Source organism: Manis pentadactyla, chromosome 4 (assembly GCF_030020395.1).
Source record: "Manis pentadactyla isolate mManPen7 chromosome 4, mManPen7.hap1, whole genome shotgun sequence".
Classification (NCBI taxonomy): Eukaryota; Metazoa; Chordata; class Mammalia; order Pholidota; family Manidae; genus Manis; species Manis pentadactyla.
Genome location: NC_080022.1, coordinates 4,028,106 through 4,055,196, shown reverse-complemented (window position 1 = coordinate 4,055,196; position 27,091 = coordinate 4,028,106). Strand labels below are relative to the sequence as shown.

General features: G+C 59.3%; 2 protein-coding genes across 8 annotated transcripts in view; one reads left to right on the top strand and one right to left on the bottom strand.

Annotated features, from left to right (window-relative positions):
* Positions 1–4,094, top strand: part of CHD5 (chromodomain helicase DNA binding protein 5) — a 57,328-nt gene extending 53,234 nt beyond the window's left edge. For 2 of the 3 annotated variants that reach the window (XM_036925416.2, XM_036925415.2), the window contains one exon: positions 552–4,094. In XM_036925416.2, the coding sequence (XP_036781311.2) occupies positions 552–611 (60 nt within the window). In that variant the 3' untranslated portion in view covers positions 612–4,094. The remainder of the gene's footprint in view (positions 1–551) is intronic. The other variant, XR_008996856.1, reaches the window with a different exon arrangement.
* Positions 4,095–4,641: 547 nt separating this feature from the next.
* KCNAB2 (potassium voltage-gated channel subfamily A regulatory beta subunit 2) overlaps positions 4,642–27,091 on the bottom strand; it is an 89,251-nt gene continuing 66,801 nt past the window's right edge. For all 5 annotated transcript variants that reach the window (XM_036925435.2, XM_036925438.2, XM_036925439.2 and 2 more), the window contains 11 exons: positions 21,928–22,007; positions 19,321–19,365; positions 17,266–17,310; positions 16,428–16,471; positions 15,790–15,876; positions 12,140–12,225; positions 10,908–11,028; positions 10,735–10,829; positions 9,840–9,960; positions 9,465–9,553; positions 4,642–7,354 (listed from right to left, as the gene is read on the bottom strand). In XM_036925435.2, the coding sequence (XP_036781330.1) occupies positions 7,265–7,354; positions 9,465–9,553; positions 9,840–9,960; positions 10,735–10,829; positions 10,908–11,028; positions 12,140–12,225; positions 15,790–15,876; positions 16,428–16,471; positions 17,266–17,310; positions 19,321–19,365; positions 21,928–22,007 (903 nt within the window). In that variant the 3' untranslated portion in view covers positions 4,642–7,264. The remainder of the gene's footprint in view (positions 7,355–9,464; positions 9,554–9,839; positions 9,961–10,734; positions 10,830–10,907; positions 11,029–12,139; positions 12,226–15,789; positions 15,877–16,427; positions 16,472–17,265; positions 17,311–19,320; positions 19,366–21,927; positions 22,008–27,091) is intronic.

Here is a 27,091-nt window from a genome sequence, read left to right as displayed (position 1 = left end):
CACAGGCAGGGTGTGCTCCTGTGTGTCCATGTGGGGGTGGGTGTTTGTGTGACACGTGTGTCAGTGCGCACTTGTGTCCAGGGCAGTGAGTCAGGGACCACTGCCCCCAACCCAGAACCCTGTCTCCCCTCTTCTGCCTCCACTGCCCTGCTGGGAGGTGGGTGGCTAGGACATCAATGCCCTGCACAGGACCAGGAGGGGTGGCTCAGGGTTGGGAGTAAGTGTTCCTGGCTAGGAGTGAAACTTCCAGTTCTCTCTGGCCTCTTCCTTGTGGGCTGTCAGTGGCTGCCAAGCCCTGTCTGTCCTGAAAGAACTGCTGCTCAGGTGGAAGTGGGGGAGGTTTCCGGAGTGGCCACCCCTCGGGATGCCGCTTCCTAGGGACTGTGTACCTGGCCTGCTGCCTGAGGCTGGGTGATCTAAGCTCTGGGGCCCCTTCTGACCCTAGCTGGCTGTGACAGGTGGCAGGTCGGTGGTTACAGGGTGTTGCATGCCCCCACTGTGGAGATCTGATCACCCCACTGCGTATGTAACCTGTGATCTGCCTCTTGCAGCCACGCCTGCTGGGCCACCTACCTGACCCCCACGGGAGAGAAAAGCTACTGCCTTTTTAGGAGCCACTTTGGGACAGAAAGGGCAAGGGAGCAGTGCCACCATATGGGGGATGCGGCCCTGCCCGGCTGGGCCAGAGCCCAGAAGTGCCACCTCATCCTGATCCCAGTGCTCCACACAGTGTCACACCCACACCAGGACGGGGCCCTGGCTGCCTTGGCCAGAACGACTTCCTGGAAGAGATTTCATTTATTTGTGCATCTTTTGCACTTTCCTGTTGAAGACTTGAACGAGTTTGTCTTGATAAAAGTTGAGTGACACATGTTGGGGCCTAACCTGCAGCCCTGCGTCTCTCTGTCAATGGGCTCCAGACCAGAAGGGAAGCTTCCAGAAGCCCTGCTGCTGGCAGACTTGGCCTAGCCGGGGAGAATGCAGTGTCTGCCCTAGAAGCCCTCAGGGTGCCCCTTGCCCACCCATCCTGCCTGTACTGCCTGACTGCCCATGCTCTGCCCCTGCCTGCTTGGGGCCTCCCGCGCCAGGTGGGTCAGGGCTGGGGGGCGCTGCCTGGCCGGAGGGCAGAGGCCCTGGGTCAGGGCGGGGCATTTATTCCACCCACTTCCCTCCAGGGCTGGAAGCCACCAGGTACGTGCTAGCTCTGGGGGGTAGGATGCTCTGTCAGCAGGTGTCTGTCCCTGCCCTGAACTGTGTTGTCGCTCGCAGAGGGCCTGTGGCCCCTGCCCTGCGTGGCAGGCTGTGGCTCGGGGACTGGGCCTGTGGCATGTGCTCCCGGGATGGGGGAGGGTCCTTGTGCACGTCTGCCTAGGGGCCTCCAGACCCTTCTTCTCAGGCCACTGTGGGAAGGGGGTACTGTGGTTAGCATCCCAGCAGGGAGGTCACAGGGGCCCAGGAGCCCCTGGCCCTGCCCTGTGCCCTGGGAGGCCCCTCACACCCGCCTCTAGGTACGCACTCTACATGCTGTCTCATGGCTGCAGATATGGGGAAACCAGGCCACCCTCTGGAGCCCAGATCTATCTCTGTCCTCTTGTCCCTGGAGAGGCCTTGGTCTGGGCACTTGCCACCTGGGGCAGGGTACCCTGCCCTTGTCTTCTCAGGTGACCTGGGGAGAGCTCTGCCTGAGGCAGGGTTCTAGACCCAGTGGCCTCTCCCATCCTCCCAGCTGGAGCGCTCCGGCTTCCTGCCTTGCTGGTTGCCAGGAATGCCGTGGGAATCCTGACCCGACCCTCCCCAGCTGGTGGGGTGGCCCCTGTGATGGCCCCAGCTGGGGGCGAGGAGAGGGGTGGGCCAGGCCGCAGCCCGTGTCTGATGCTCCCTCAGGCCTAAGCTTGCCTGGAAGGGGTCTCTGAGCTTTGAACAGGGGCTCCCTGGGGAGGGGCCCTGGGCGCAGAATCCTGTCTGAGTGAGAAGCAGGTTGGGTCTGGGGATGCTGGTACCAGGGGGGGCTTAGCTCAGCTCCCTGGCCAAGATGGGGGCTAGGATTTGGGGCTTGTTTGGGGGACACTTGGGCGACTGGCTGGCCATCAAGAGCCCCAGATGTCCTCATCTGTACATGGCTCTCTCTCAACCCCTGGAGGGCTGGACCCCCAAGGCCCTTCCATTTTGGTATCTCCGTACTCCAGTATTGAATTTCCAAGGCCGAGTCAACCTTGGCCTTGTGGGTGGGCCGGGTGGGGTGCATCCTGGAAGTGGCATGCAGGTTTCCAGGACATGCCATAACAGCGGCTGCCCTCACCTTCCGGGAAGGGGGAGGTCATTCCAGTCCACTGTGGCTCGTCCAGAGCACGTGGACATCGTGAGTGTTGTGCCCTCTGGGCAGTGCCTCCCTGCAAAGGTTCTTGGCTCAGGCCACCAGCGGGGTGACTGCCACAACCCCCACCCATCCCAGGGCCCTGTCCTGCTCCCTTTTCAGATTGGCATCATTGGGGACATGCCGGCGTGCCCTGGCCACAGTGGATGGGTCCTGAGTGTCAGGCCCGGAGGCACATGGTGGCAGGTCAGGGGTCTGCATCCCCACTGTCCCGCGTCCACGGGCTGGTGGTCCCCGCCCTGCCAGCACTCCCTCCCTGGGAGCTGCCCTCTGTCCCAGTGTCCCCCCTCCAACTCCGACCTCACCAGTCCCCCCTTTGCACTTCTCTGCCACGGCCGGTCCCCCGGCACTGCCTGGTCCAGGGAGAGCTCAGCAGTCCACGATGGGCACCCCAGAGCTCGGGAAGGGGGCTGCAGATGGTTGGGGCAGGGGCTTCTGCTTGACTGGTTTTGGAGAGGAAAAGGATCTTAAGACTGTGTTCTGCTTGGTTCATCGGTTAGCGCCTGTGGAGTGGGGGTGGGGGTGGCCACCCTCTTTGGCATCTTCAGGCTGGGCTGGGTCTTCGCTGCTGGCAGGATGAGGGCCATAGTGTACAAGCGGAATCCCAAAGCACCAGCCCACATTTGTTTCCAGACACCTTTTTATTTAAACCGGTGCCAAGCAAGGTTTTTGTCAAACTGCCTTTGGGACAGGGTCTTCTTGGGAAGCACCGCCTGCTGGGCTTCCAGGTGACAAGGGGGGTTTGGGGTGGACCTACCGTGTCCAGAGAGCCTTCCTCTCGCGCTTGCCCACCATGGAAGCACATCCTGAGGCCCCCTGGGCAGACCCTCCCTGCAAGCCACCTTCTGAAGTTCCTTCGTTTTCTGCAGATTATGCCTAAGGTCCTGCTAATACCCTCCTGCTTGTCGGGGGCCCCTTCCCAGGGCCCTCTGGGGGCTCCCTGGCCTGGGTTGGGGGATGGCTAAGTCTTGTCCCAGTGACACCTGTAGCCCTTGCTGAAAGTGGGATCCAGGGCTCTTTGAGGGCCTGAGGGCGCGCTCGGGGACTGGAGTGCCTCGTGGGTGCCAGGAGTGAGGTGTAGAGGGACGGGGCTTGGTCAGGAGGCAGGGGCCGAGGTCGTGGCCTGGCCACGTCCTAGGGTCCCTCCCTGCACCTGCGGCTGTCCTGTGCCCACCACTCTCTCCCTTGAGGAAGCTGGTTCCTACTCCATTTTATATTCCCAGAAGTTTACGAGTCTTGGTGCATCAGCCCAAAGTCATTGGCATTGTGTTCTGGGTTTTTTTCTTAGTTTTCAGATTTTTTTTAAACAAAGTATTTTTTTAGGTGCAATAACCCAGAAAGGGCCCGTTGGGTGTATGTGTATGTCCTGAACCCTGACATCGAGATGGCAGCCCGAGCCCCATGGCTCCTCTGCGTTCACGTCTGGAGATGAGGGAAGCCGCCCGCTCCCGGTGCGCCAGAGCCCCTGGGTGTGGGGACGCAGACCCCCAGCCCGCAGCGGGCCCAGCCAGGAGGGGCCGGGCCCCTTGCTCCGGCGCAGCCCCAGGCCAGTGGAGGGTCCCGCCTGGGGCTGGAGCCGGAAGCTGAGCCTGAGTGGTGACCCGCCAGTTCACGGGAGCACGTGGGGGGCTCGACAGAGATTGTAGCCACACAATCCCGACTTTGTACTCTGTGTCTGTGTCTTGGTTTTCTGTGTTTTAATAAATCCTTTGGGAAAGGATTCAATCAAATTGTTTTCCTAGATTTTCACTGATCTAGGATGGGGATGGGGGCCGGAGGCAGGGAAGGATGTGGTCACTGAAGCCACCTTCCATCTGAGAAAAGGCCCTGACGAGGCTGAGAGGCTCCCTGATAATGGAGGGCACCCCAAAGGGGATGTGTGTGGGGTGAAGCCTGCCCTTGTCTGCACCCCTAAACACATGCACTGAGACCCCAGTGACAGCTCAGAGGCCTCCCTGGACCCTGGACCCTCTGTCTTTAAAGGGCACAGCAGCCCCCAAGGAGCCAGCGGTTGGCAACAGAGAATGTGGGTTTGGGGGTGGCTCACCCTGCACCACTCGGGAGAAATGGGGGGGTCTGCCTCTCCCTGAGAGCTCATTTTCTGAACCTACCTTTGGCACCAGGCTCAGGAGTCAGGGGTCCCCAATCTGCCAGTCTCTTCAGGTGGCAGCCACCCCCAGCCCCCTATTGCTACTTCTGCTCCGGCCTGGCCCCTGACCTGGAGCGTCACTCAGCACCCCGGAAATGAGAGGCACTGAGAGCCGTAGACCCCGACGGGCTCGGGTTTTATTTTGTCATTCCATAAATACAATGGCTGTGTCTCGGCTGAGTGTCGTCTGGAAGCTCGGGGCATATGGCCATCTCTGCCTACACAGGGGACGCAGTTAGCTGAGGACCCGCCGTCATTACAAAAGAGAGAAAAACACATCAGGTGTATGTATGACTGGGAGAGGGCAGGGGGCAGGCCTGTCGCTCCCCAGGACCTGGGGTCCGCAGTGGATTTGGAATGAGGGATGGTGGCGGCTCCATGTGCCCCCAGGGCCGGCTTGCTTCCTGCACAGGCCCTCCTGGAGGGGACCCCCAGCTGGCCTCAGCCCACTCGGGGCCCGGGCCACCCCGCTGGGGCCTGCCTCCTCAGTTCTTCCCTTTCTGGGCTGATTGCCCTCTGGCCCCCTTGACCCCCCCGCACTCCATCGCCCTCTTAAGTCTGGGGACCCTCCTCCAGGAAGCAGAGCTGTCCTTCCTACAAGGAGGTGTGGGACCATAGAGGATGCCCGAGAACCGGGCTATGCACAGCGCCCCTGGGCTGGGAAGCCGCCTGGCTCCTGGCACTGGGCCTTACGGCCTTGCTGGGGCTTGGCCTTCTCATCTCTCGGCAAATGTGTATTCAACAGGAGTTCAGCCTTCCCAGGTGTGGTTCCCCTCGGGCATCACCGCAAGCCCTGGTCCATCTACCAACAGTGGGCAGGCTGGGGGTGGCAGTGTGGGGAGGCCCAGCCACTCTCCCAGTGAGGGGTGGGCCATCCGGCCTCAGCATGACCGGACTGCCTGGCCCAGGGGACGCAGTCACTGCCTGGGATGGAGGCCAGCCCACTGCAGGGCTGTCCTGGAAGTCAGACACTGACCCTTGTGGTGGTGGCAGGTGCCATAGGCCTGGGACCTCTGCTGGGACACGCTTATTGCCCCCTCCCTGCACCCACAGGGTGAGGCTTGTAGGACACTCGATGGCGAAGACTCCCAGGGACCTGGTCTTCAAGGAGGGGGCCTGTTCTAGACTCCAGGGTCAGCACAAAGGTCGGGAGTGTGGACAGTCATGTCCCCTGCCCCCACCTTTGTGGCTGTCTTAAAGCCAGTTCCCAGGCCTCAGCCCAGCCAGGCTGGACCGCAGGCCCTTTGAGAAAGGCAGGGAGGAGCCTTTCTGAACAGCACCTTCTCCGAGGGGCCAGGCAGGGGGCGCTGTGTCTGTGGGGTGAGCGTGAGGGTGTGGGGTGCGCCTGGGGCACACTGGGCCCCCTGAGAGGGGGTTAGTACATTTGTAGAGCCCGGCTCCCATCCGGACAGAGCCAGCAAAGGCTGGGGTGCCGCAGGAGCTGGGCCTCCTGGCACAGCCCCTCCCCTCCTCCATCCGCAATCTCCAGGTAGGTCTGACAGTTCTGTCTGCCCGGCCCTGCTCCAGGCTGTGGGGCGAGGTGGGGAAGGACCAGCCTCAGCCATCCTGCCCTCGCCACGGTGTGGGGGGGGTCCTGGGAGGAGCACCGCTGCCCGTCACCCCAGTAACCAGCTCTGAGCACTTAGCGCTCTGATACGGCACCTCACCCCGACCTGACCTTGCTCACGAGGGTACTGCTCCAGGGGGGGCTCCTGGGGTCTTTTCCTAGATCATGGGGCACCACTGCTGAGTGTTCAGGTCCCTAGTCCCCGGGCACGCAGCATGGGACCCCAGGCACCTAAGCATGGCCTCTCTGCGGACCCTAAGGCCACCACCCCTGGCAGGGTGGGGCAGGCTGCCCTGTGTGTGGTCAGCAGCCAGCCCAGCTAAGCACGTACAACCTCGGGGCCTTCTGGGGCAAGGACAGGGTCGGGTCAGCGCCTGGCAGGGAGAGCGGGCGGGGCCCTGGAGGGACCTGGCCTGGAGCACTCCTCAGGCCCCTCCCGAGTGCGTCAGGCTCGTCGACTGCAGGCTGGGAGGGAGCCGGTGGGCCGATGACCCCCAGCTTTCTGTAGGGCCCATGCTGCAGAGCAAATCCCCCTGGCTGCCTGCCCCTGCCAGCAAGGGTGGGGGTGGGGGTCAAGAGACAGCTCAGGAAGCCCGTCAGAGACCCCCTGGGGCAGGCGCCAGTGGTGAAGGGGAAGAATCTGAGGTCAGGACCCCCAGAAAGTGCCTGGAGCCCTCGGCAGGAGGGATGTTGAAGGGGACCCCAGTGCGGAGGGCCCCCTGAGGTCCGGGTCCGACAGGGGCCTCAGGAAGGACAGGCCCGGTTCCTCTTTCCCACCCCAACACCAGGGAGCAGCTCTCTGCAGAGGAGAGGCCAGCCCTGCCTGCCCACAGGACCCAACCGGTCCAGCCTGGCCCGGACTCAGTGGGTCTCCAGGGGGCGAAGGCTGGGCAAAAACATGGTGGCCTCTTCCGGTGGGATGAGCAGGGCAGCAGGCTGGGGAAACGGCTTGAATGTCCTTAATCACAGCCGTCTTCCCCGCACGAATCTGACACTGGTCCTGCGAAGCAGCGGGGGTGTCTTGCAGGGAATTCTGGGATCTTTGCCCGATGACATCTTGTCGCGCTGTTTTCTTTTGGATGCGAACCACACTCTTGACTTGGCGTCAAAATAGCTTAAGCGAGCGGACAAACTAGGAGGGAAACGGAAATGGCCCAGGCAACAGCCTGGCTTCTTAGGATCTGTAGTCCTTTTTGCTGTAGGGTTTATTGCCCAAAATGCTATCGATCTCGTGGATAATGGAAGATGACAGTTTTGGAAGGACCTGTGTGTGAAGACAAGAGCTAATTGGCACTCCACTCCCAGGACTGGCCCGGCCTGCAGAGGCGATGGGCGCTGCCCCTCCGGACTCCCGGCGTCCCACCCGCCTCCCAGGCTGCTCTGCCCCCCTCACGCCAGGCTCCAGCTGGAACAGATGGCACCACACTGCTTGTGTCTTCCAGAGGGCCTGTCCTGGTTTATACTCTGCCTGTCATACTCTGGAACCTCCTGGAAGGCATAAAATGCAGACTCCAAAGCCAGGCACCTGCTTTCCACACCCACAAACTGCTTCTCCTAGCTTCCGCCGCCTCATCTGACAGAGGGGCAGTGACGGGGATGCAGGGGCTGTCTCTGACCCCATCCCTCGTTTGTCAGCCAGTCCTGTTGTCCAACCTTCCCAAACATGTAGGATCCAACCAGCTCTCCGTCTCTGAACCACTGCCGTCCCTCCCCTAGGACAGTTGTCACTGCCCAGATCTCCTCCCGCCCCTTCTGCCCCCCCGAAGCACTCCCTCCACTCAGCAGCCTGAGGGACCCTTTTAGAATCTAAGGTCACACCCTTCCTCTGCTCGTGGGGGGCTCACCTCCCTCACAGGTCACTGAAACCCTCGGAGGGCATGGAGTGCCCTATGGGATCTGTCCCCAGTGCCGAGCGTGTCCCCTGCCCCAGGCCCACTGGCCTCACTGATGTCTTTCAGTTGGCCTGGAATGTTCTTCCCCAGGTATCTGCCCGGCCAGTTCCTCACCCAGCAAGTCTGCTCACATGCCACTTTCTCAGTAAACCAACTCTGACAACCCTCTTCAGCCTGGGCCCGTGGTGCCACCTCCCCTGCCCCCACCAGACTCCCCTGATTGAGCTCCGACACATTTCCTGATTTCATTATTCCACACGTTTAGTCTCACTGTCTGTTCCAGCTGGAAGGCAAGCTCTTCAAGAGTGGGGCTCTTTGGGGGCTCACTGATGTGGCCCAGGTGCTCAGAGCAGTGTTGGGCACAGTAGACAGTAGGTGCTGGCACACAGTAGGTGCTCAGTACCTATGTGTTAGGCAGAAAGACAGACATGAGAGGCTGCAGAGAGCATAAAGCCAGGAAAGCCCACTAGAAGGAAGTCAAAGAGTCAGGCAGATGAAGCCAGACAGCCAGAGAGGACTCACAGACTTAATGAGTTAATCAAAGTTTCAAAGCCCAGGAGTGACTTGGAGTGTCTGGGTATTCCCCAGATGAAAAACAATTCCCCGGATAAAGAAGAGCATCGGAGCCGGGCCCGTGTCTTCACTGTGCCGTTAGATGAGGCGGCCAAGGCCCAAGATGGTCAGTCAGGGACTTCTCTGCCCTGTCCCACAAGCCCCGCTGCTCACCCACCTTCAAAGAGGCCCTCGAGTAGGGAGGGAAGTGGGACAGCGGTCCTGCCACTGTGACATCTACTCAGCCTGCTCTTCTGTCATTTAATCTATATGCTGTTCTTCCTCTTCTTCCAGCCCCTTACTCAGTTCGGTGACTTTGTAACCAGGACAGGAGATAGACCTCTGAGGTGTAAATGAGGCTATGTGGTTAAAGAATGCCAAGATCCGCATCTACACCTTCACCTAAATAACCCTAGTCTTAAAATGGAACGTCAAGGGATATACATCATGCCTTAGGCTGACGGTAACCCCAAAAGGCCCTAGAAAACCCCAAACCCTAGGTCGCCACATTTCCCTTTCTTTGAGTGTGTACTTTGTTTTTGCCTTAAATAAAGACCTCTTACTGCTCAACTTGCTACGTTTTGTCTCTGCGTCTTGTCACTTTGCTGTTTCATTCTGTTCTGCAGACTTAAGCCCAAGTCTTCCCTCTGTCTCCGCCCCACTCCAGGTAAGTAGGGAGGGGCTGCTGAGCGCTCTGATCTGGGCCTGCAAGTCCCCGCGCCTGAGTGACCCCGACAGGACCGCAGCTGCATGGCCATGCTCTTTAGCAGCCTGCCTGTCTCACCTTAGGCAGCCCCCTCTGTTACTCTATTACAGGGTGCAATGAAATTTACTGTGCTTTCCATCCAACTTCCCTGTGTCTCCACACCAAATTCCTTCCCAACATTATTTGCTAGACAAAGACCGACAGGGACCTAGCCCCAGACCCACCTGTATAGCTCCAATGTTCTCCATCAGCTGGTCTGCACTGGAGGCGCCCAGGAGCACGGAGCTGACCCCCTCATTTCTCAAGCACCAGGCTGGGGTAGAGGACAGAGGTGAGGGGGGCACCCACTGGGGGCCCTTTCCAGTTCAGCTCTGCTTCTAGGTCATGGGCTCAGGGGATCGAGGGGGCCTGGAGGGGATGTTGGGGAGCCCTGGGAGCAGCTTCCTTGGTGGAGAGGTGGCCCAAGTTCAGGGCCCCCCATCCTCCTCCTGCTCCCCATGGTTGGCTGATGGAGGGCGTGGCCCAGGCGCTCGAGGCCTCCCGACAGGTACCGCGGAGAGGATATCAACGGGACGCCGGCCCCCTGCCCAGCCCGTTACCTATGGCCAACTGGGGGAGGGTGCAGCCCAGGCGCTCGGCGATGGCCTGCAGCTCCTTCAGCTTGGCCTGCTGGCGCCGGCCCTCCTCGCTCAGGATCTTGTCCTTCAGCCACTGGTAGCCCTGGTTGGGGTGCGGGGAGGACAGCCCACAGGTGAGGGCGGGTCCCCAGATCTCCGTACGTAGACGGCTTATGACTGGTGCCAGGGCAGCGTTCCCCTCCTCCCCAGGCCCAACCAGGTCCCTCTGGGGCCAGCCTGGGCCCCCGAGCCAGGACAGGGAGGTGGATGGCCCGGCCTTCCCTTCTCTCAGGAGGCCTGGCGCGTGGGGAAGAGGCCCCCTCACCCCAGCTGTGGGGGAGCGCCTTCCCACCTGCCCCCATCCTCAGGACCGCAGTGCCTCCCAGGGGGCCCAACCCTGCTGTAGGTGGGGGAGGAGTCGGGGTGGCTAAGCCCGGGCTGGGGGCTCCAGTGTAGGGCCTGCCCTGGCCTTTCTCTGCCTGCTCACTGTCACCCAGTCCCTACAGTCTGGAGAACCTCCTGAGACCCCACTGCAGAGGTGCGCCTGGGGTGATAGCTGACGAGGCTCTGTAGCCCCCAGCCTCAGTGATGGGCCAGAGAGGGGGGGGTGTCCACCAGGGGGAGGGGCATCCCACATGGCATGCGTGGACTCAGCCCAGCTTGTCAGTGTTGAGCTGAGGTGAAAGGGCTTCCTCCCCGGGGCCATGTCCCAGGAGGTGGGTGGCCCTTCCAGACATGGGGTCAGGCCAGCAGGACCTCTGAGTCCCCCTCGCCCGAGGCCTGCTGCTGGGAAGCCCTGCTCAGCACCGAGGGGGGCTGCCCAAGGCCCCACTGCTCCAGAATGCCCGTCCCTCTGCCAGCTCTGCTGCTCACCCACCTTCAAGGAGGCCCTCGAGTAGGGCGGGATGCCACTGTCGTACTTCCCGGACACGATGCCGCAGGCCAGAGGGGACCAGGTCATGGCGCCCACTCCTGGGAGAGAGAAGCCAGGCAGGTCAGAACGAGTGTGTGGGGTGGGGTGGGGTGGAGCGGGCACGGGGAGGGGCCCACCTATCTTGTGGAAGAGCTCAGGCAGCTGCACCTCCACCTTCTCACGCTGGAACATGTGGTACTCGGCCTGCTCACAGATGGGCGGGATCAGGTTGAACTGCCGGGCCACCGAGTAGGCCTCCTGTGGACGGAGAGTGGGCCAAGCACGGTCGCAGCCAGTCAGCGGGTCTGGGGCCACCGGGCAACAGGGAGGAGACCCAAAGGCATCCCAGAAAACAGCTGGCCCTCCTGCCACCCCTGCCCCCCGCCCCAGCCCCACTCTCAGCTTTCCTGGGGGCCTGTCAGGCAGCACCCTCCGTGAGTCAGGAAAAGGGGGTGGGTTGTAGGACCCCAAGGCCAAAGGCACCGTGCGGAAAGCACACCCCAGGGGTGAGACGTGGGTTCTGGTGCTCACTGGCCAGGTGGCCTGGGGCAAGGGTCCTGCTCCTCTGCGCTCAGTTTCCCCATCTGTCGTGAGGGTCAATGAGCCTGCTGTGTTTGCAGCCCTCAGGACAGTCAGCCCGCTGTGCTGTTACTGTTCTTATCATGGTCATTATACCGGGCCCCGGACCTGGGCTGGGCTGTAGCAGAGAGCACGAGGTCGGCTGGGAGAGCAGCTGCACCAGCCCGTTCTGGGACTTGGAGTGCCTGGACTCCACAGGCACCCCTCCACTCCCCCCGGATGGGCAGGAGCCAGGCTCAGCCCTGTGTGCCAGTCTGAGAGGCCCTCTGCCTGGCTTTGGAATCTGTAAAATGGGGTGAGGATGACACCCATTGAGCTCTGCTCCAGGAAAATGCCTGATGCTCATTATTGCTCCAGACACCAAAGGCTGATTAATACCATGGGCTTCCAGAGTTGTGTTCAACTTGAAAACCCTGTTTATGTTTTTTGATAAAGCAGAAATCAGGGATTCACTGGAGGGGAAACCCCCTCCAGTGATCCTGGGATATGGGGAATTCTGGGGGGACGGGGCACAGGAAGGGGTCTTGTTCTTCAGGTGGGGAAACTGAGGCTCAGAAAGGATAAGCCATTTGTCCAGGGCCACACAGTGCTGGGTGTCAAGCCAAGATCCCCGTCCGCAAGGCCTGCAGACATAACCACCACGCGCCACTATACTGTCCCTTCCCTTGGTACCCAGTAATCCGTGCAACAGGGACCAACAGCACTGAAGCCCCAGCCCTGGGTGCCTCAGCCCTAGAGCTAGGCACGGAGCCCCTGCTCATGGCTGGCATACACTGAGACGTCACCATACCATGATCTCCATGGAGCTCCAGCGCGACGTGCCCCAGTACATGGCCATCCCCTGGTTAATGACGTGGGTCATGGCGCGTACGGTCTCTGTCATGAGAGAAGGGGAAACTGCAGGTGGGGGTGCGGCTGGGGGCATGGGGCCCAGCCTGGGGACATTCCGCAAATACAGGCAGGGCGCTGCGAGGGAGAGGGGGCTGCAGAGACGTCTTGCAAGCAGTGTATCTCCTGGCTCTGAAGCCCGGGGTGGCAGGGGTTTTCTGGGATGGCAGGAAAAAGTGAACTGTAATCTAAGAAGTCGGTTTTGAAAACAGTTTCCATGAATAAGTTAAAGGTTTTGTGGGACCTTTTAAAAATGAATTATGGATGGACTGTGATGCTTCTGTGGTGGACCGGAGGGATGAGGGAAAAGTGAGGTCAAAGATGTGATGCTAGACTCTAGAACTTCCCCAGCTCTCTGCCTGGGGAAGAGCCAGGGCCCCTGACCATCAGGAAGAACCGGGTGAATGGGTTAAGGTCACGGCCAGATTGGCAGAGGGCACAGGCCCTAAGCACAGGTCTCCAGCTTTGGGCAAGTCCAGATGCCCACTGGGGTTTGAGGGACTGGATGGAGAGGTGATGACGGCATCCGTTGGGACAAAGGGCAGGTCAGGGGCCCTGGGGAGTCCCAGGCGGTGGGGTTGCTGCAGGGTGGAGCCCCCCTTATGTCTAGGGGAGCCAGAAGGGGACATGGGAGCCCCATTTGGTCCATGCTCTGGCTTCTCAAACCAGCAAGGGACCCTCTCTCCACCTGCATGATGGATTCTGTCTGTACTCAAAAAAGCTTTTGAGGAAAATCTGCCAGTTACAGTTCCCTCCACGCCTTTTCAGCCCCGTGGGGATATTGTGGTTTTTAAAACAGACTTGGCCTCAGATTTAAAACTGTGCCCATGTCTCCCGGCGTTGCAGGGAGGCCATGCCACCACGGCCCCATACAGTGCTTGCAAGTCCCTTGCCGAGGGCAGCGCGGGAGGTGGGCTGAAGGGCAAGTGTTTCTACAAACAAAGCAGTAACATGGACCCTGGGAGGCCCCGTCTCTCTGGAGGGGCTCGCTCATCATTTGCCCGCGAGGCAGGGGAGCTGAGGTCCCCGAAGATGGCAGGGGGCCAGCGGGGAGAGCCGGAAGGAAGGAGACCGCTGGATTTGTTCTGGAAGCTCCACCCTGGAGTGGCACAGGCACCTTGTCCAGCAGAGGGAGGCAGCTCTATTTTGGGGTGTCACCTCCCCCCCATCCCTGCTCCCTGATCACCCCTCTGGCTGCAAGGGCCTGTCTTTCAGTGGAAAGCTGCAGCAGCTGGGGCTTCGGAGGTGGAGGCCTTAGCAGGTTCCCATGCCTGCAGGCCAAGCCCTGCCTTCTCCTTCCCTCCAGGGCCGTGGCCTGGGCTCCTCTCCGCCCATCCGTGGGAGGAGGGCTGGCAGGGGGCACCCCACCACCAGCAGTGGGCCGCCTGCTCTAACTGCCAGCACCGTTTGACGTGAAGCAGAACAGTGCTGGGATGGAAGGCTTGAGGGTCCCAGGGAGATACCTGCTCACATCTGGACCCTGAGCCCAGGCTCCCAGCCCGGCCACCCTTGGTCAGGTTCTTTAGAAACACTCTGGGGGGCACCTGTGACCATGCAGTGTAACTGCCCGATTCTTTCAGCCAGGGCTCAGGGCCACATGCCAGAGAGAGGGAAGCAGAGGACAGCCCCGTCCACCAGCCTGGTGCCCATGTCCCTCGAGCATAGCTGTGTCCCCAAGAGCGCGGCTGGACAGTGCGCTGCAACGCCCCTTCCATGCACAGGGGCCCCACCAGGCGCCAGGGACAGGCCGCCAGGGCAAGAGCCTGTGGCTGGCCTCAGAGCCCTCACATGGCAGCAGGGCATTCTGCACTTCTGCCCAAGCCCCAGTCAGTGGCCCCAGAAACAAGGATAATTCGGGGCAACGGTCCTTCTCAATATTTAATGCTATTGAATAGGAGCGGGAGGGCCAATCCTCCTAGTAGCTGCCCAAACCCAGGGCCTCTGCTCCATCGCAAATAATACATGGGAAGGGTCAGGTGGCAGTGCCAGGTGGCAGGCAGCAGCCCAGCTCCCTGGGAGACCAAGCCATGCCCTTGGTGTGGGGTCCTGGGAGCCCTGAGCTGAGGGGCAGGCAGAGACCAAGCATAGCCGCAGGTGCAGGGTTTCGCCAGCTCACGTAGTTATCCTTCAAGGAGGAAAATGATCCCGTTTTGATGGAGAGGCGAGGTGAGGCCGCATGGCCAGGGGTGAGAGTGGCAGGTGGCCCAACCCGCCCAAGGAACATGAGCCCCACGCAGGGCGCGTGTACTAACGGGACCAGCGAGGGATGGGACGGCTTGCCGTTGGTGGTTTTTGCTTTGAGGCAGGAGCTCAGCGAATGCCAACTATGGAGGAGATAAGACTTGGGACCACGTGTCCTGGGGTCCCTGGTATGTTCACTCCTGTGGGAACCTGCTCTCCCAGCCCGTTCCCACACCATCCCAGGGGTAGGTTTCAGGCGCTGATCTCAGCACCCCTAAATCAAGAGGAGGCCCTGCAGAGAGCCGGCAGACCCCCAAACACCAGGGCAGTGCTAGGCAGGCAGGAACATGCACAGGACAGGGGAATGAAATGACGGCGTGGGCTGGGCACGGTGGGGGTCCACACCGCTTGGCTGTTCCTTCACTGGCCAGGTGTTCCCATAGGGCATTTGGTTTTCTTAGGCGTTTTATGGAGAGGTTTGTCATGGGGGAGATAGTGAGTCGTGTAAATAGAAACACTGTCTCATAAAACGCAGCTTGGACACCGACGTCAATAGTCAGGCTGAGGGTACCGTGTACCTTCTATGATGAACGTCCTTGACTTGGAGGAACTAAATGGGTCCCCTGGTGATAAAAGAAAGATTTAAACAGACCAGAGTTTATAGTTGTGGGGACAGCGAGCGGCATGGCGTGACGAAGGGCAGTGGGAGGGAGGCACAAATCACTTCTCACAGAATACCGTTTGTAAAAAAAAAGCAAACCACAGACAGATATACATATATATATACACACACGGTATATATATAAACAAATGAAGAAAAAAGAACTCGAACACAACTTAATTTTCCAAGTCCCTGAAGCAGCAAAGCACAAATGAGAAGGTGCAGAAGCAGGAGGTGGGGGAGACGGGAGGGGGCGAGGCTGCGGGACCGGAAAGAATAGGAGGCACCAAAGAAACCAAAGCCGCTTTTCAAAGCGCCGCGCACTTTGTGAGGGACACTCATCCCCCTGAGCAGAAGACCCCTAGACCTGCCCCAGAGCCGCCACGTGAGGACGTCATTCAGACATGAACAGCCGAGAGGACAGAACATCCCGCACAGTTCTAGGCCCAGGGGGGCCTGGGACGGGGTGTGGATGTGGCCTCAGAGCAAGGACAGGAACGCAGCCTGCAGGTGGCGGGGTGCACCTGCCGGGGTCACGGTCAGGCCGAGCTTCAGCCCGCCCCCGCCCGCCCCCCCACCCGCCTGGCCCTCCTCTGGCCGCCGGCCTTGGTGCTCAGTGGGGGCCCCGTGGCCATCGGGGCCTGGGGTTCAGAAACTTGCATCATTTTGGAGCCCCGCCTGGTGAGCTGGTGGTTCCAGAGAGAACCTACCTTCCATGGGTGTGTTGGGGTCTGGGCGGTTGGCAAACACCACATCCACATACTCCAGCTGCAGCCGCTCCAAGGAGGCCTTCAGACCTGGGGGGGGGAGGTGGGGGAGACTGTTACCATCTTCACAGACATTTCTGGGCCCTGTGGGCGCAGTTCAGGGAGCAGGGCACGAAAGAGAAGAGGCCCCTGTCACCAGGAACTGTCACACAGCTGGCAGGGGGACACTGTGTTAGAGAAAAGCCACAATAGAAGTAGGCACACACCCTGGAGGGGGTGGGGGTGGGGTCCACAGGCCAAATGTCCTGTGACTAAGTGACGAGGTCCCACCCTAGACTTCCTGGGGGCCAGGCAGCAACCACGCAGAGGGGAGCTGCAGCCGTGTCCATGGCGCCCAAGGCCAGCGGTGCTGAAACACCCAAATGATGAGCCCCACTCATCCCCCTGCCTCATCTCTCATGACTGGAAGGGTCCACCCTGCGGGAGGTGGCGGGGGGAAGGTGGGCCCAGAGCACTGGGTGCCTACATGCTGGGGCCCTGCATCGGCTCATGCATGGAGCGAGGTGCTACGTTTCCTTCTGCACCCACAGGAGGCTGCTGTCGGTTTAGGGGGCCGTGTGGAGTCCCAGGCCCCGCCTCACCTTCTATTATGTGCTTCCTGGAAAGGCCTCTCTCAGTCTCCGCTCTGAAACACAAGCCGACAGCATGTGAGCTGTTGCAAGCAGTTTTGGGGAAAATGTTTATGATGCCATGTTAGGCGAAAAAAGTAGGTCAGCACACGCCACGTGAAGTCTGACTTCATGCACGGCATAAGGCCACGGGGCCACGGGGCTGTGCTCATGTGGGTGCGTCCCTGGCTGGCCTGAGGCAGCGGGGGGGCTGTGGGGAATGGATTCTTCTGTTTTTCAATTTGCCTTCATTTTGGAGGCTTCTGTTTGGCTTCAAATTAAAAAAAAATTAAGAATGAATCGTATTTGTAACTCCTCTGAGGCAGGCTTTGCCCAGAGGAGTTATGGGGCCAGACCTGGAGGCATGCAGGGGTGGTCTGAGGCCCAGGGAAGGCGGAGTGATTTGGACAGCTCACAGATTTTCTGTGTTTTCCATAAGTTTTATGATGTTACTTTTGTAATCAGAAAAAAATAAACCCACTAAAGTAAAAATAAAAAAGTTTGAGTAAAAGGCGACTCAGCCAGAGCTACTTTTCGGGAACTGGACATCCCTCATGGGGCAGGCAGGCACCCCGGGGCAGACAGCTGCTCAAATGCCAGACCCTGAAGCCCGGCTTTGGGCACTGGAGGGCACTGCTCTGGGCCCGGGCACTCCTGGAGGCTGGATGGCCCAGTGCCCAGACAGATGCACTGGATGACTGCCCCTGTGCCAGCCCCCACCCGCCTCCTAAACTGGGGTGTCCACAAATCGCAGGGCCGTGGCTGCTGGGCCTGACCGCTGGCCAGGAGCACTACCCAGGGCTGCACCTACTTTCCTCCCCAGAAGATCTTTGTGGTGATGACGAGGCTGGATCGTCTGTGGAACAGAAAAGGAGTGTGTTATTGGGGTGGTCCTCCCAACACCCTGCTCATCTGGGGCCTGCAAAAGGGTGCTTCTTTACCACTCCACCTGGTATCCATCCTAACAGAGGATGCAACTACCTAACCACTTGCATTCAACTAACTGCATACATGCAACTAACCACGTGGATGCAACTAACTAACCACATGCATGGAACTAACTAACCACATGGATGCAACAGTGTAACCACGTAACTCTAAGTCAAGCAGTGGGGAGGCAGATTGAGTCAGAGGAGGAGACTGACTCAGGAGAGGGCGTAGTGGGGCAGGGGCGTGGCTCAGGGGACAGCAAGGCCACCGCCCCAGTGGATCATGTCGTGGGAGGAGGCAGGTAGAGGGTGCGGTGAGAGCAGGCTGAGGAGGGGGGAGGTCGTACAGGGCTGGGGCAGAGGGGGGTCTCTGGAGAGGACGGCAGGAGGTAAAGGGCCGGGCAGTCTGGCCCCTCCCTTCAGGCCAGACTGTGTCTCCGAGAAGCTGTGCGTTGGCTGGCTCTGGGGTTCCTGGGGCCACTGAGGGAGGGAGAAGTGGGGGGCAGATCCCTGGGTTGTGAGGGGGCAGAGCGGCAGGCTGGCGCTTGGGCAGCAAAAACCCCAGGGAAGGGACTGGGTTCTGGTCCTTGGATCCCCAAGAAGCTGATGCTGACACCAGTGAGACTGGGGCATAGATGATCCCTTCCCGGCCACATCTGACCTTCATCCTTCCCAAGGGAGGGTGACAGTGGCCCTCTGGTTGTGTTTTCTTCCCACCCAGGGGGAGGTCTGCTCATCCAGTAGCTCTTCAAAGTCAGAAGCTGGGGCACTCACAAGTGTCACCTCGAAGCAGGAGCGATGACCTCATACATATCGCCCTGAAGTCACCTAAGATATAATCGGGCTTTGCTAATATGGGCAGTTTCCTTTAATTAGACTGGGAGGAATTTATTTGGGGATCAATTAGAAGGAGCTAATTTGGAGAGGCAAGAGGAGGCGTGTTAATCCCCCTCTGGGGCTGGGGGATTCTGGGTGGCCCTCTCGACGGGAGGGGAAGGGATGCTCAGCTCTGTGACGGCGCTGATGGTTCCGAAAATTAAGACACAGGGGCCGCAAGGGTCCCTGAAGTGCAGTCCGGTGCTCAGCTGGTCTGTCCTGAGGAGGGTGGGGACTCTGTGTGACAGGTTCCTGACCTGCTTCCCAGGGAGGGTGGCTGGGGACACAGGGGATGCTGTGGGGATCAGTGTGAGAGCTGCCACTTCCCAGGGGAGCCTGACATCCGCCCTGGGCTCCGGGTAGCCCTGCCAGGGCGGTGAGATGCTCACCCAGTTAGATGAACAGGCAGGTTGGGTGGATTCCAGCCCAGGGAATCTGCTCCCCTCTCCCCTGCGGCAGCGTGTCTTCTGGATCCGGACACCCGGGCCACAGGGACGTTCTCAGCATAGCTTTTTATGGCCTAGCCACCTAAGCAACCCGGCGGCCCAGCCCTCTAAGTCCCTGCACCGACAAGCTGGGCCAGAGGCGGAGGGGGCAGAGTTTGGGGCCAAGGGCCTCCGTGTGACTCCCCTCTCCAGCAGGGCCTTCTGGCCGGGAGAACTGAATCTGGCACCCCACTTGGCCACGCGGCAGACCCCACCCCACCATAGCCTTGCCCCTGGCGGTCACCTATATAACGTGAACACTCCCTCCCTTTGGGGAAACACGGGCTGCCTCCATTCTGGGACATTTTCCCCCTCCCAGGGAGAGAAATTCTGGGACTTTCAGGCCTTAGAAAGCTTGTCTGTCTGTCTGAGGGCTGATGGGCCAAGTCTGGGGGCTCCGTTGGCAAACAGGAATGAACAGCAATGAGTCCTAAGCCCACGTTTGTCCTGGGTGACCCGCCAGCCCACTCAGGACCCAGTGCACATCCGCCCGTCATGGTGCCCTCGCCCCCCTGGCCTGCCCAGCTCTTCCCAGCGGGTGTCCCAGCCGCGGCCTACGGAGTGCAGAGCCCTCACCTCCAGCCCTTCTTTTTGATGATGCTTCCCAGGACCACTTCCGCCCTGCAGAGAAGACCAAGACGTGGGGTTTCATTGCAGCACAGTGGAAACATCAAACCCACCCTGTGGCGACAATGGGCCCTTGGGTGCCTCAGCCAGGCACTTCACGCCTGCCTCGGCTCGGGCGGCTCATTCCAGGGAGAGGAGAGGGCCTGGGAGCGGCTGGGTTGTCCCCTCAAGGCGGCTGTGGGCTGTGGCCCTGCCATGAACGAGACATGCCCTGCTCAGCAGGCCAGAGGCATCCCCCTTCCCTGGCCCGCTGGAAATTCACCCGGGGAGCATCTGGCAACGTTGCGTGGGTGAAGTTTCCTGACAACTGCATTTTTCAAAAGGTTAACCGTTCATCAAATGCATCCTCTGTTTTCAGAGACAGTCAACATGTACTCAGGGCCAGGAGCTGGATTCCCAGCGGAATGCGCGGGTGCACAGCGTACACACGAGGGTGAGGGTGGCCTTCCTGTGTGTTGCCTTTTAACAACAGAGAGACAGATGATATGCTGACCGCTGTCTGTCCTTTTTAGTGTCACTCTGGGCCCTGCAGCAAACTGGGGCCAGCCAGGGTCACGGGGGGCTCTTCCAGCCTCTCTGGGCACTTCAGTGCTGCACTGACTTGTAAGAACTTTCCGAGTGTAGAAAAATGTTTCTGAGCAGAAACAACAGACGGAGAACGGTCCATACCCAGGGCTGTTTCCCAGTTATAAAAGCGCCTGAGTCATCGGCTCAAAAATAACGGGCTCTGATTTGCAAGTTGCTTAGCATATATTCTGAATGCTCTTCATTTACCGTCAAGACACACAGAGATCCTCTCAGCTCTGGGCCTCTCCCTTTCATTCCTTGGTGCTTCATTCCCAGGACAAAGGATCAGGAATGCAGGAAGAGAGAAAGCAAGCGGTGGTCCTGGGACAACAGACGCTATAGACAATGAGTTAACCAAACCCTGTGGCTTGTAGCCGTGGTGGCTATGAATTGGTAAGGCTGACATCTGTCCAGGGGGCACAGAAATCCTGCAGCAGTCCGGGAAGTGCCCCCATTAGCTGCAGCATGAGAAGCAGGGGGACTCAACAAGACATGCATTCGGCAGTCTGGTTGGTGAGGGACCATGCCTGATCTGCCACCCGCCGGAGCTGCCTGGCAGCCCTTTGCCTAGAGCACTGTGTCCCGGCCTGTCCTGACACACAGTGCCCCGTTTCCACAGGTGGGCAGCTACTGGCACTGAGGTCCAATGAGGGGCAAGGGGGCAGGTCAGCTCTGGGCCGCACTGAGAAGGAGCTGCAGGGGCCAGCGGAGGAGGGCAGGGGGCTCCAGGGCCACAGTGGCTCCCAGGGGGCTGCTCCAAGTCCCCAGCTTCTGGCAAGGGGCTTCCCAGAGGCACCGAGGCTGCCCAGGAGCCAGTGTGCTTGCCCTGGCAAAGCAGCCCTTGGTGCCCAGTTAAGCAGGAGCAAGGGAAGACAGACATGCAGTGTGGCTGCTGTGAAATGGAGATGCCGGTCACACAAAGGAGCGGGGTGCTCTGGAGCGGGAGGGGGTGCGTGGAGCTGCCCCCTGCACGTTCTCCTGGACGGCAGAAACAAGGCAGGAGCAGGTGCAGGGAACAGGCTCGGGAGCTTGGGCTTTTCCACCTCTGACCCTTCGGCTTAGCTCAGCTCTCTGGAAAGCACTTCACCTTGATGGGAGCGGCTGCCTGTTTGCAGGGATCTGGTGGGGGGTTGCGGCATCCAGAAGGGCAGAGGGCTGCTGACTGGGGCTGGAGGTTTGAGGGTCCCAGTGGAGGCCCTTGGGGTGTCAGATTCTCAGGCCCAAGGTGGGGACTTGAGCTGGGCTTCCGATTCTCAGCGCGCTAAGCCCCGTTGCAGGCAGCAGGTGATAACCCAGAACTGTGCTGGGCAGGTGCTGGCCCTGTGGTTGCCGGGCACAACCCGCCAGGCTGCAGCCAGCCCAGCTGATGGGAACTTGGCTCGCCCCAGGCAGGAGGGCCAGAGGGAGGACGCACAGAGCCAGCGGAAGACTTCACCAACAAAAGCTGACTTTTGGAAACCCGACGCGGGAGAGTGGATGATTTGATTACAGCCAGTCTTTAAAACTGAAGCCAGCGGCCTTGGTGAAGAGGGCTTTTACATTATTGAGTAGGAAGCTCACTGCCAAGATGGGAAGTGCTTCCTAGAGCGCGGGCTCTCCAGCTCCCGTGCTGCTCCCTGCAGCCCTTGGGGCACCATTAAGACGTGAAAATGCCAGGTGCGTGGGTTTGCCGCGGGTCGCAGGCACGGAGGACGACAGCTTAGCCATGACTGTCACCCCGCAGAGCATCTTCGGTGCTGCATGGTGGCGGTGGTCTCCGTGGTGCCTGGACACACAGGAGCTGAGCAAGTGGCCAGTGCCAAGTGTCCTGTGATTTTGGTCCCATGAAAACACCCCCGAAAGCCATTTCGAGCTCAGAAAGGCCGGCAGCTGTGGGTGGCGCCGCTGTGAACCTGCTCGGGAACCAGTGGGGCAGGAGCACCCGCAGCTCCCACCCTCCCAGGGCGCTGCGGCCTGCACCACCTACTCCCCAAGAGACAAGGCACGTACTTGCCCGCCGCGTACACTTCTGCGGTATCGAAGAGGTTGATGCCATTGTCGTAGGCCAAGGTCATTAGCTGCTCTGCCATCTGAAACGAGAACCCGTGGCTGCTCTTGGGCACTGTCCTTCCGGCCCAGGGGGCCTCCCTGTGTCCAGGCCTTGCATCTGGGGCCCCTCCCATCCCCTCCTGCTGCAGGACAGGCAAACAGTCAGCTCTCAGTAATGGACCCATAGAGAAGAAAGAAGACAAAGTTAATGAAGACACAGCATACAGACTGAATTTCTTTTAAGCAGGGACTCCATCTGTTGGATCATCAAGGGCTCAGCACCTATACTAGGTTGAACAGTGTCCCACCCCATATTTATGTCCTCCCAGAACTCAGAATGTAAGGAAATGGGGTCAGTGCAGACATGATTAGTTAAGGTGGGGCCACACTGCACTGGGGTGGGCCCTAAATTCATAGGAGTGGTGTCCTTATCAGAACAGACACACACACACAGGCAGGGGTCATGTGAAGATGGGGAAGAGACTGGGGTGACATGTCCACCATCCAAGGAGCACTAGTGCCAGTGGGGCTCAGGGAGGACTGGAAAGCCCTGCCTTCAGAGCCTCGGGAGAAGTGGGGCCCTGCCAACACCTAGATTTTGCATTTCTGTCAGAGAATAAACTGCTATTTTTTTAAGCCACTCAGTTTGTGGGACTTTGTCACGGCGGGCCCAGGAAATAGCACAGCATCCGACAGGAGCACAGGCGTGTTTGACAGAAGGAATACTCTCTAAAACTCTGGCTGGGAGTGTCCTGTGGTCCACCCCCAAATCCTTCCCAGCAGCTGCGTGAAGATGAGGATGGTGTCATTGTTTGCAATGGAGACACCACTGTCCCCAGCTAGCACCCTGTCCTCCGCTGGCTTCTCCAGTGCCCCACAGGCAGGGGCTGAGGAGTGGGTCCCGGTCTGAACACACCACCGACCAGGCTTTGCCCCCCAGGCTGCTGTAAGGATGAGTTAACGCTCCACACTGACTGGTAGTGGGGCAAGGGTCCAGGAGCTGGCGGAAGCCCGCCTGCAGCTGACAGTCCCCTCCGAGATGCCATAGAGAAGGGGTCCCCGAACTCTGGGGTCCTCTGGACAGTGCAGGTGACCCCGAGTATCCCCAGGGCAAACTCCCTGCCCCCACTTCTCAGAGCTCAGCTCCAAGCACCACGCCTCCCTCCCCAGCTAGCCCAGGGGATGTAGCCCTCAAACACTGTAGGGCTGAAGGCCAGCCTGGCGGGCAGTTGCGATCTTCTCGATGTTGAACTCAGAGTCCTTCGAGGCCAGGTAGGTATTGGTACTTGTGAGGATCACAGATGGCAGGGGGGGTACATGCCCAAGAGCTGCCTGTGGGAAGGTGGCCTGGTGGGGCCTGATCCCTTGATTTTTCAGGAGAAGCCAGAAATCCAGGGTATTCTGGAAGTGGTAATAATCTCCTGATTTTCAGATGTTGGCAATGAGCCCCAAAGATTTCCAATACCAAGCAGGCCAAAGCTGGTCCATTAGCTGCTGTTGTCTGAGTCAGAAAGCCCAGGCAGGGGCTGTAGGGCCAGATGGCAGATGACTGTCCCTGATCCGCACAGGGCTGGCAGGCTCCTCTCCTCCCTCCCGCTGGGCGCAAGAACAACAGTGTACCCAGTTCGTGGAGGCTCCTCTCCTCCCCCTGGGCATCTCTCTCCGTCTCCGGGCTCCTTTCTTCTGTCTCCAAGGATCCAGGCACACAAAGCTCCTTCTCTGGTTCATCCTTGTCTCCATCCTGACTTTTCTGGGATGCATCCCACCCAGCCGCTGAGCTCTGCACAGGAGAGCGTTGGGTGCTGGGCCCTGAAGGGGCCTACAGTGTGGGGGTGCCCACTGCCTCCTGGGGAGGGTTGTGAGTCGAGGTGGGGCAGGGCTGGGCTTTTTTTCCCATATTTCAGACCCCATGTAGTTCCTTACTCCCCCATCTTGCTTACAAGGAGTGTAGCACACCTTCTATGCTCGGCTTTTTTCACTTAACATCCTGGAAATCAACCTGTATAAGTTCTTGGAGATGTTTTTTTTTCATTTTATTCTATTAAAAAAAAAACTTGGTAAAATATACACTGCCTGAAATTTGCTGTGTTGCCGTGTTTAAGCATCCACTTTAGTGGCATTAGGCACATTCACGTGGCTGTGCAGTCGACCCCACCACCCGCTGCCAGAACCTTTTCATCCTCCTAAACTGAGCTCTGTCCGCATTCCTTTCCCACCTCCCGTCTCTTGAGTTTGACTCCTCCAGGGACTGCACAGAGTTCGTCCTTCGTGACTGGCTTACTTATTTCACTTAAAACGATGCCCCCAACGTTCCTCCATGGGGTAGCATGTGTCAGAATTTATGGGCGGGTTTTGAAGGGTGGTTAGGAGTCTGTCAGGTGGGGAGAGTGGGTGGAGCTGGGGGCCTTGCAGGCAGAGGGGCTGGTGTGCCGGTGGGGCGGGCTGCCACACCTTCGGGGTTCCCATTGTGTGCTTGGGTCAGACACCCGGAGCCCTCCTTCCTCCACCCTTCTCTCACTCCAGCATGAAAACCTTCAGCCAACCCTGTCAGCTGCCCCTGCCCCCTGCCCCAGAGTCTGACAGCTCCTGCCCGCCTCCCCTGCGCCCGGCTGGTCCAAGCCAGGCATCTGCAGCTGGGTTTCTACGGCAGCCTCTAACCCTCTCTGCTCCTGTCCTCGTTGCTGACACCCTAGCCAGGCAAAGCGTGCTTCCAGGCCCTCCCCACACCTATCGCATCAGAATCTACATTTTAACTGGACCTCCAGGGAATCTGTGCAAATGCAAACACCACGACCTGAGAAGCGCCCCCACAGACGGGCCATCCTCAGCCCAGCAGCCCCAGCCGGAGGGAGCCTTGTAAGAGTTAATTCAAGTTAAATTTCCTCTTTGATAGAACCCTCCAGGGGCCTGTCATGGGTGTCTGAGCCAAAGTCCCCACTAGATCTGCTCCTTCCCCTCTGACCCCGTGTTTTGACCAACTCTGCTCAAGGGTCACAGGGCTGGGCACACGCTATCACCTTGGCCTGGCATGCGCTCCACACGATCTTGTGGCCTGCACACTTCCACCTTCCCTGGCCACCCTGCATAAAAGGCCCCCAGTTCTCCTGTCTGTCTTCTCTCTGCTGCACTAAACCATGGCTCCCTGAAGGTATCAGGTCCCTGGCATCTGCGAAAATGTCACCTTAGGTAGAAAAAGGGCCTTTACACATGTTATTAAATTAAGGCTGCTGAGAATGTGGAGATTATCCTGGATTTCCAGGTGGACCCTAATGCCACCACCAATGTCTTTAAAGAGGGAGGAGGCGAGAGACGAAACACGGGCAGGAGAGAAGGGAATGTGGCCGCAGCAGCAGAGGCAGGAAAGACGCAGCCGGAACTGAGGATTCCCCTCGGGCCTGGAGCCTGGGCCTGCGACACCTGGATTTGGGCTCAGGGACACTGACTTTGGACTTTTGGCCTCCAAGGCTGAGAGAATAAATTTCTGATGTTTGAAACCCACAACGCTGATGGTTGTTTGCTGCAGCAGCCCCAGGACACGGAGCACCCTACACTGCCCGTTCACCCCTTGGGGATGAGGCGTGCTGACCGCCCCTCTCCACAGACAGCGCAGTCCGAGGGCCAGGACCTGGTGCTCAGCAGGTGCTCAGCAGGCATGCACTGGGTGGCGAGCGTCCTCTAGCTGCTCTGGGGGCCTCCAGACCAGGCCTCCACCTCCTCGTTGCCCTGTCCTCTCCTTGCTCTGCTCTGCCCGCCCAGGGAGGCATGCTGTCCTCCTGGTCACGGAGAAGGAACCAAGGGCCTTGTGGTCTGGCGGTAGATCGTGGGCCTGTGAACACACCTAGTTCCCCCGCAGAGGAGAGAAGCCGGCGAATCTGCCGAAAGCAGGCCTCTGAGGCCCCGGCAGAGCCTGGGAGGTGGCAGCAGGCTCTGACCCAGAGGCAGCCCTCCTCATCTCGCCTGTCTCTTAGCAGAGAGACATAAGCACAGTCCTAATTACCAAGGACAGCGTCTTGGGCTAGAAGGAGAATGGGGCCATCGGAATTTCAGGCCTGTGCGTTCGTTCTTTTTCCACTGCTAGGACTTTGGTGTAATCCTCCTTCCAGGCTTCTCCGTGGCAGTATTCACGTTTCCTGGTGCCCCTGCCAGGCTACCACACAGATGGCTGTGCGCATGCACTCTCAGAGTCTGTCCCCAGGCCATCCTTCAAAATGTGGCTTCTAAAGACTTCTGCCCTGTGGTGCAAACTGCTTTCTGTAATGGAGTCTCTGTTTTGTGACTCTGGTTATTTCCAATGTCAGGGACCCAGAAACTAAAGACAGAAGGAATCTGAGGGCCGCCTCCCTGTCATGTCCCCAGCCCTGGAGACAGAATCCATCCCTCCCCAGTCCGGGTACCCCAGAGCTGAGAGCTGGCCGTGGGCTTTGAGACAAGGGCGCAGGCTGGGGTCCCCCTTCACCTCCCTTCAGGTGGGCCTCGGGCACCTGCTCAGTGTCCCTGGCTCTGCGGGAGTAACGCCACCCGGCTCCCTGGGTTGACAGAGGATTGGGGGCCGTGATACATGTAAAATTATTAGCCAATATTGAGATTTTTATGCCCAGGCTGCCTTGAACATGTGCTCTTTAGAGGTGTTTTCTACCTGAGCAGCTGTGGGAGGCCACAGAAAGGGCCCTGAGCAAGAGGTTGGAAACCTGACTGCCCAGGGCAGTTCCAATACTTGGCCACGTGGTCTCAGGTTCACTAACACTGTCTGCTTCCTCTGTGGGCTCGTTCCGCTCTGCCTGGCCCACTGCAGCCCCAGAGATACTTGCAGACAGCTAACGAGACCCCATGGGATGGGGGGGCCAGGGGACACAAACCTTTGCTGTAAAGGGCCAGAGAGTAAATATTTTAGCCTTTGCAGGCCACATGGTCTCTGTGGCAAATGCTCAACTCTGCCTTTGTATTGCTGAGGCAGCCACAGACAGTATGTAAACAAACAGACGTGGCTGCCTGCCAATAAAACTTTATTTACAAAAACGGGCTGCAGAATTCAGCAAGACAGAGTAGATGAGTGGTTACCAGGGGCTGGGGAGTTATTGCTTAACGGTACAGTTTCTGTTTGGGGTAATAAAAATTTTGGGAAATA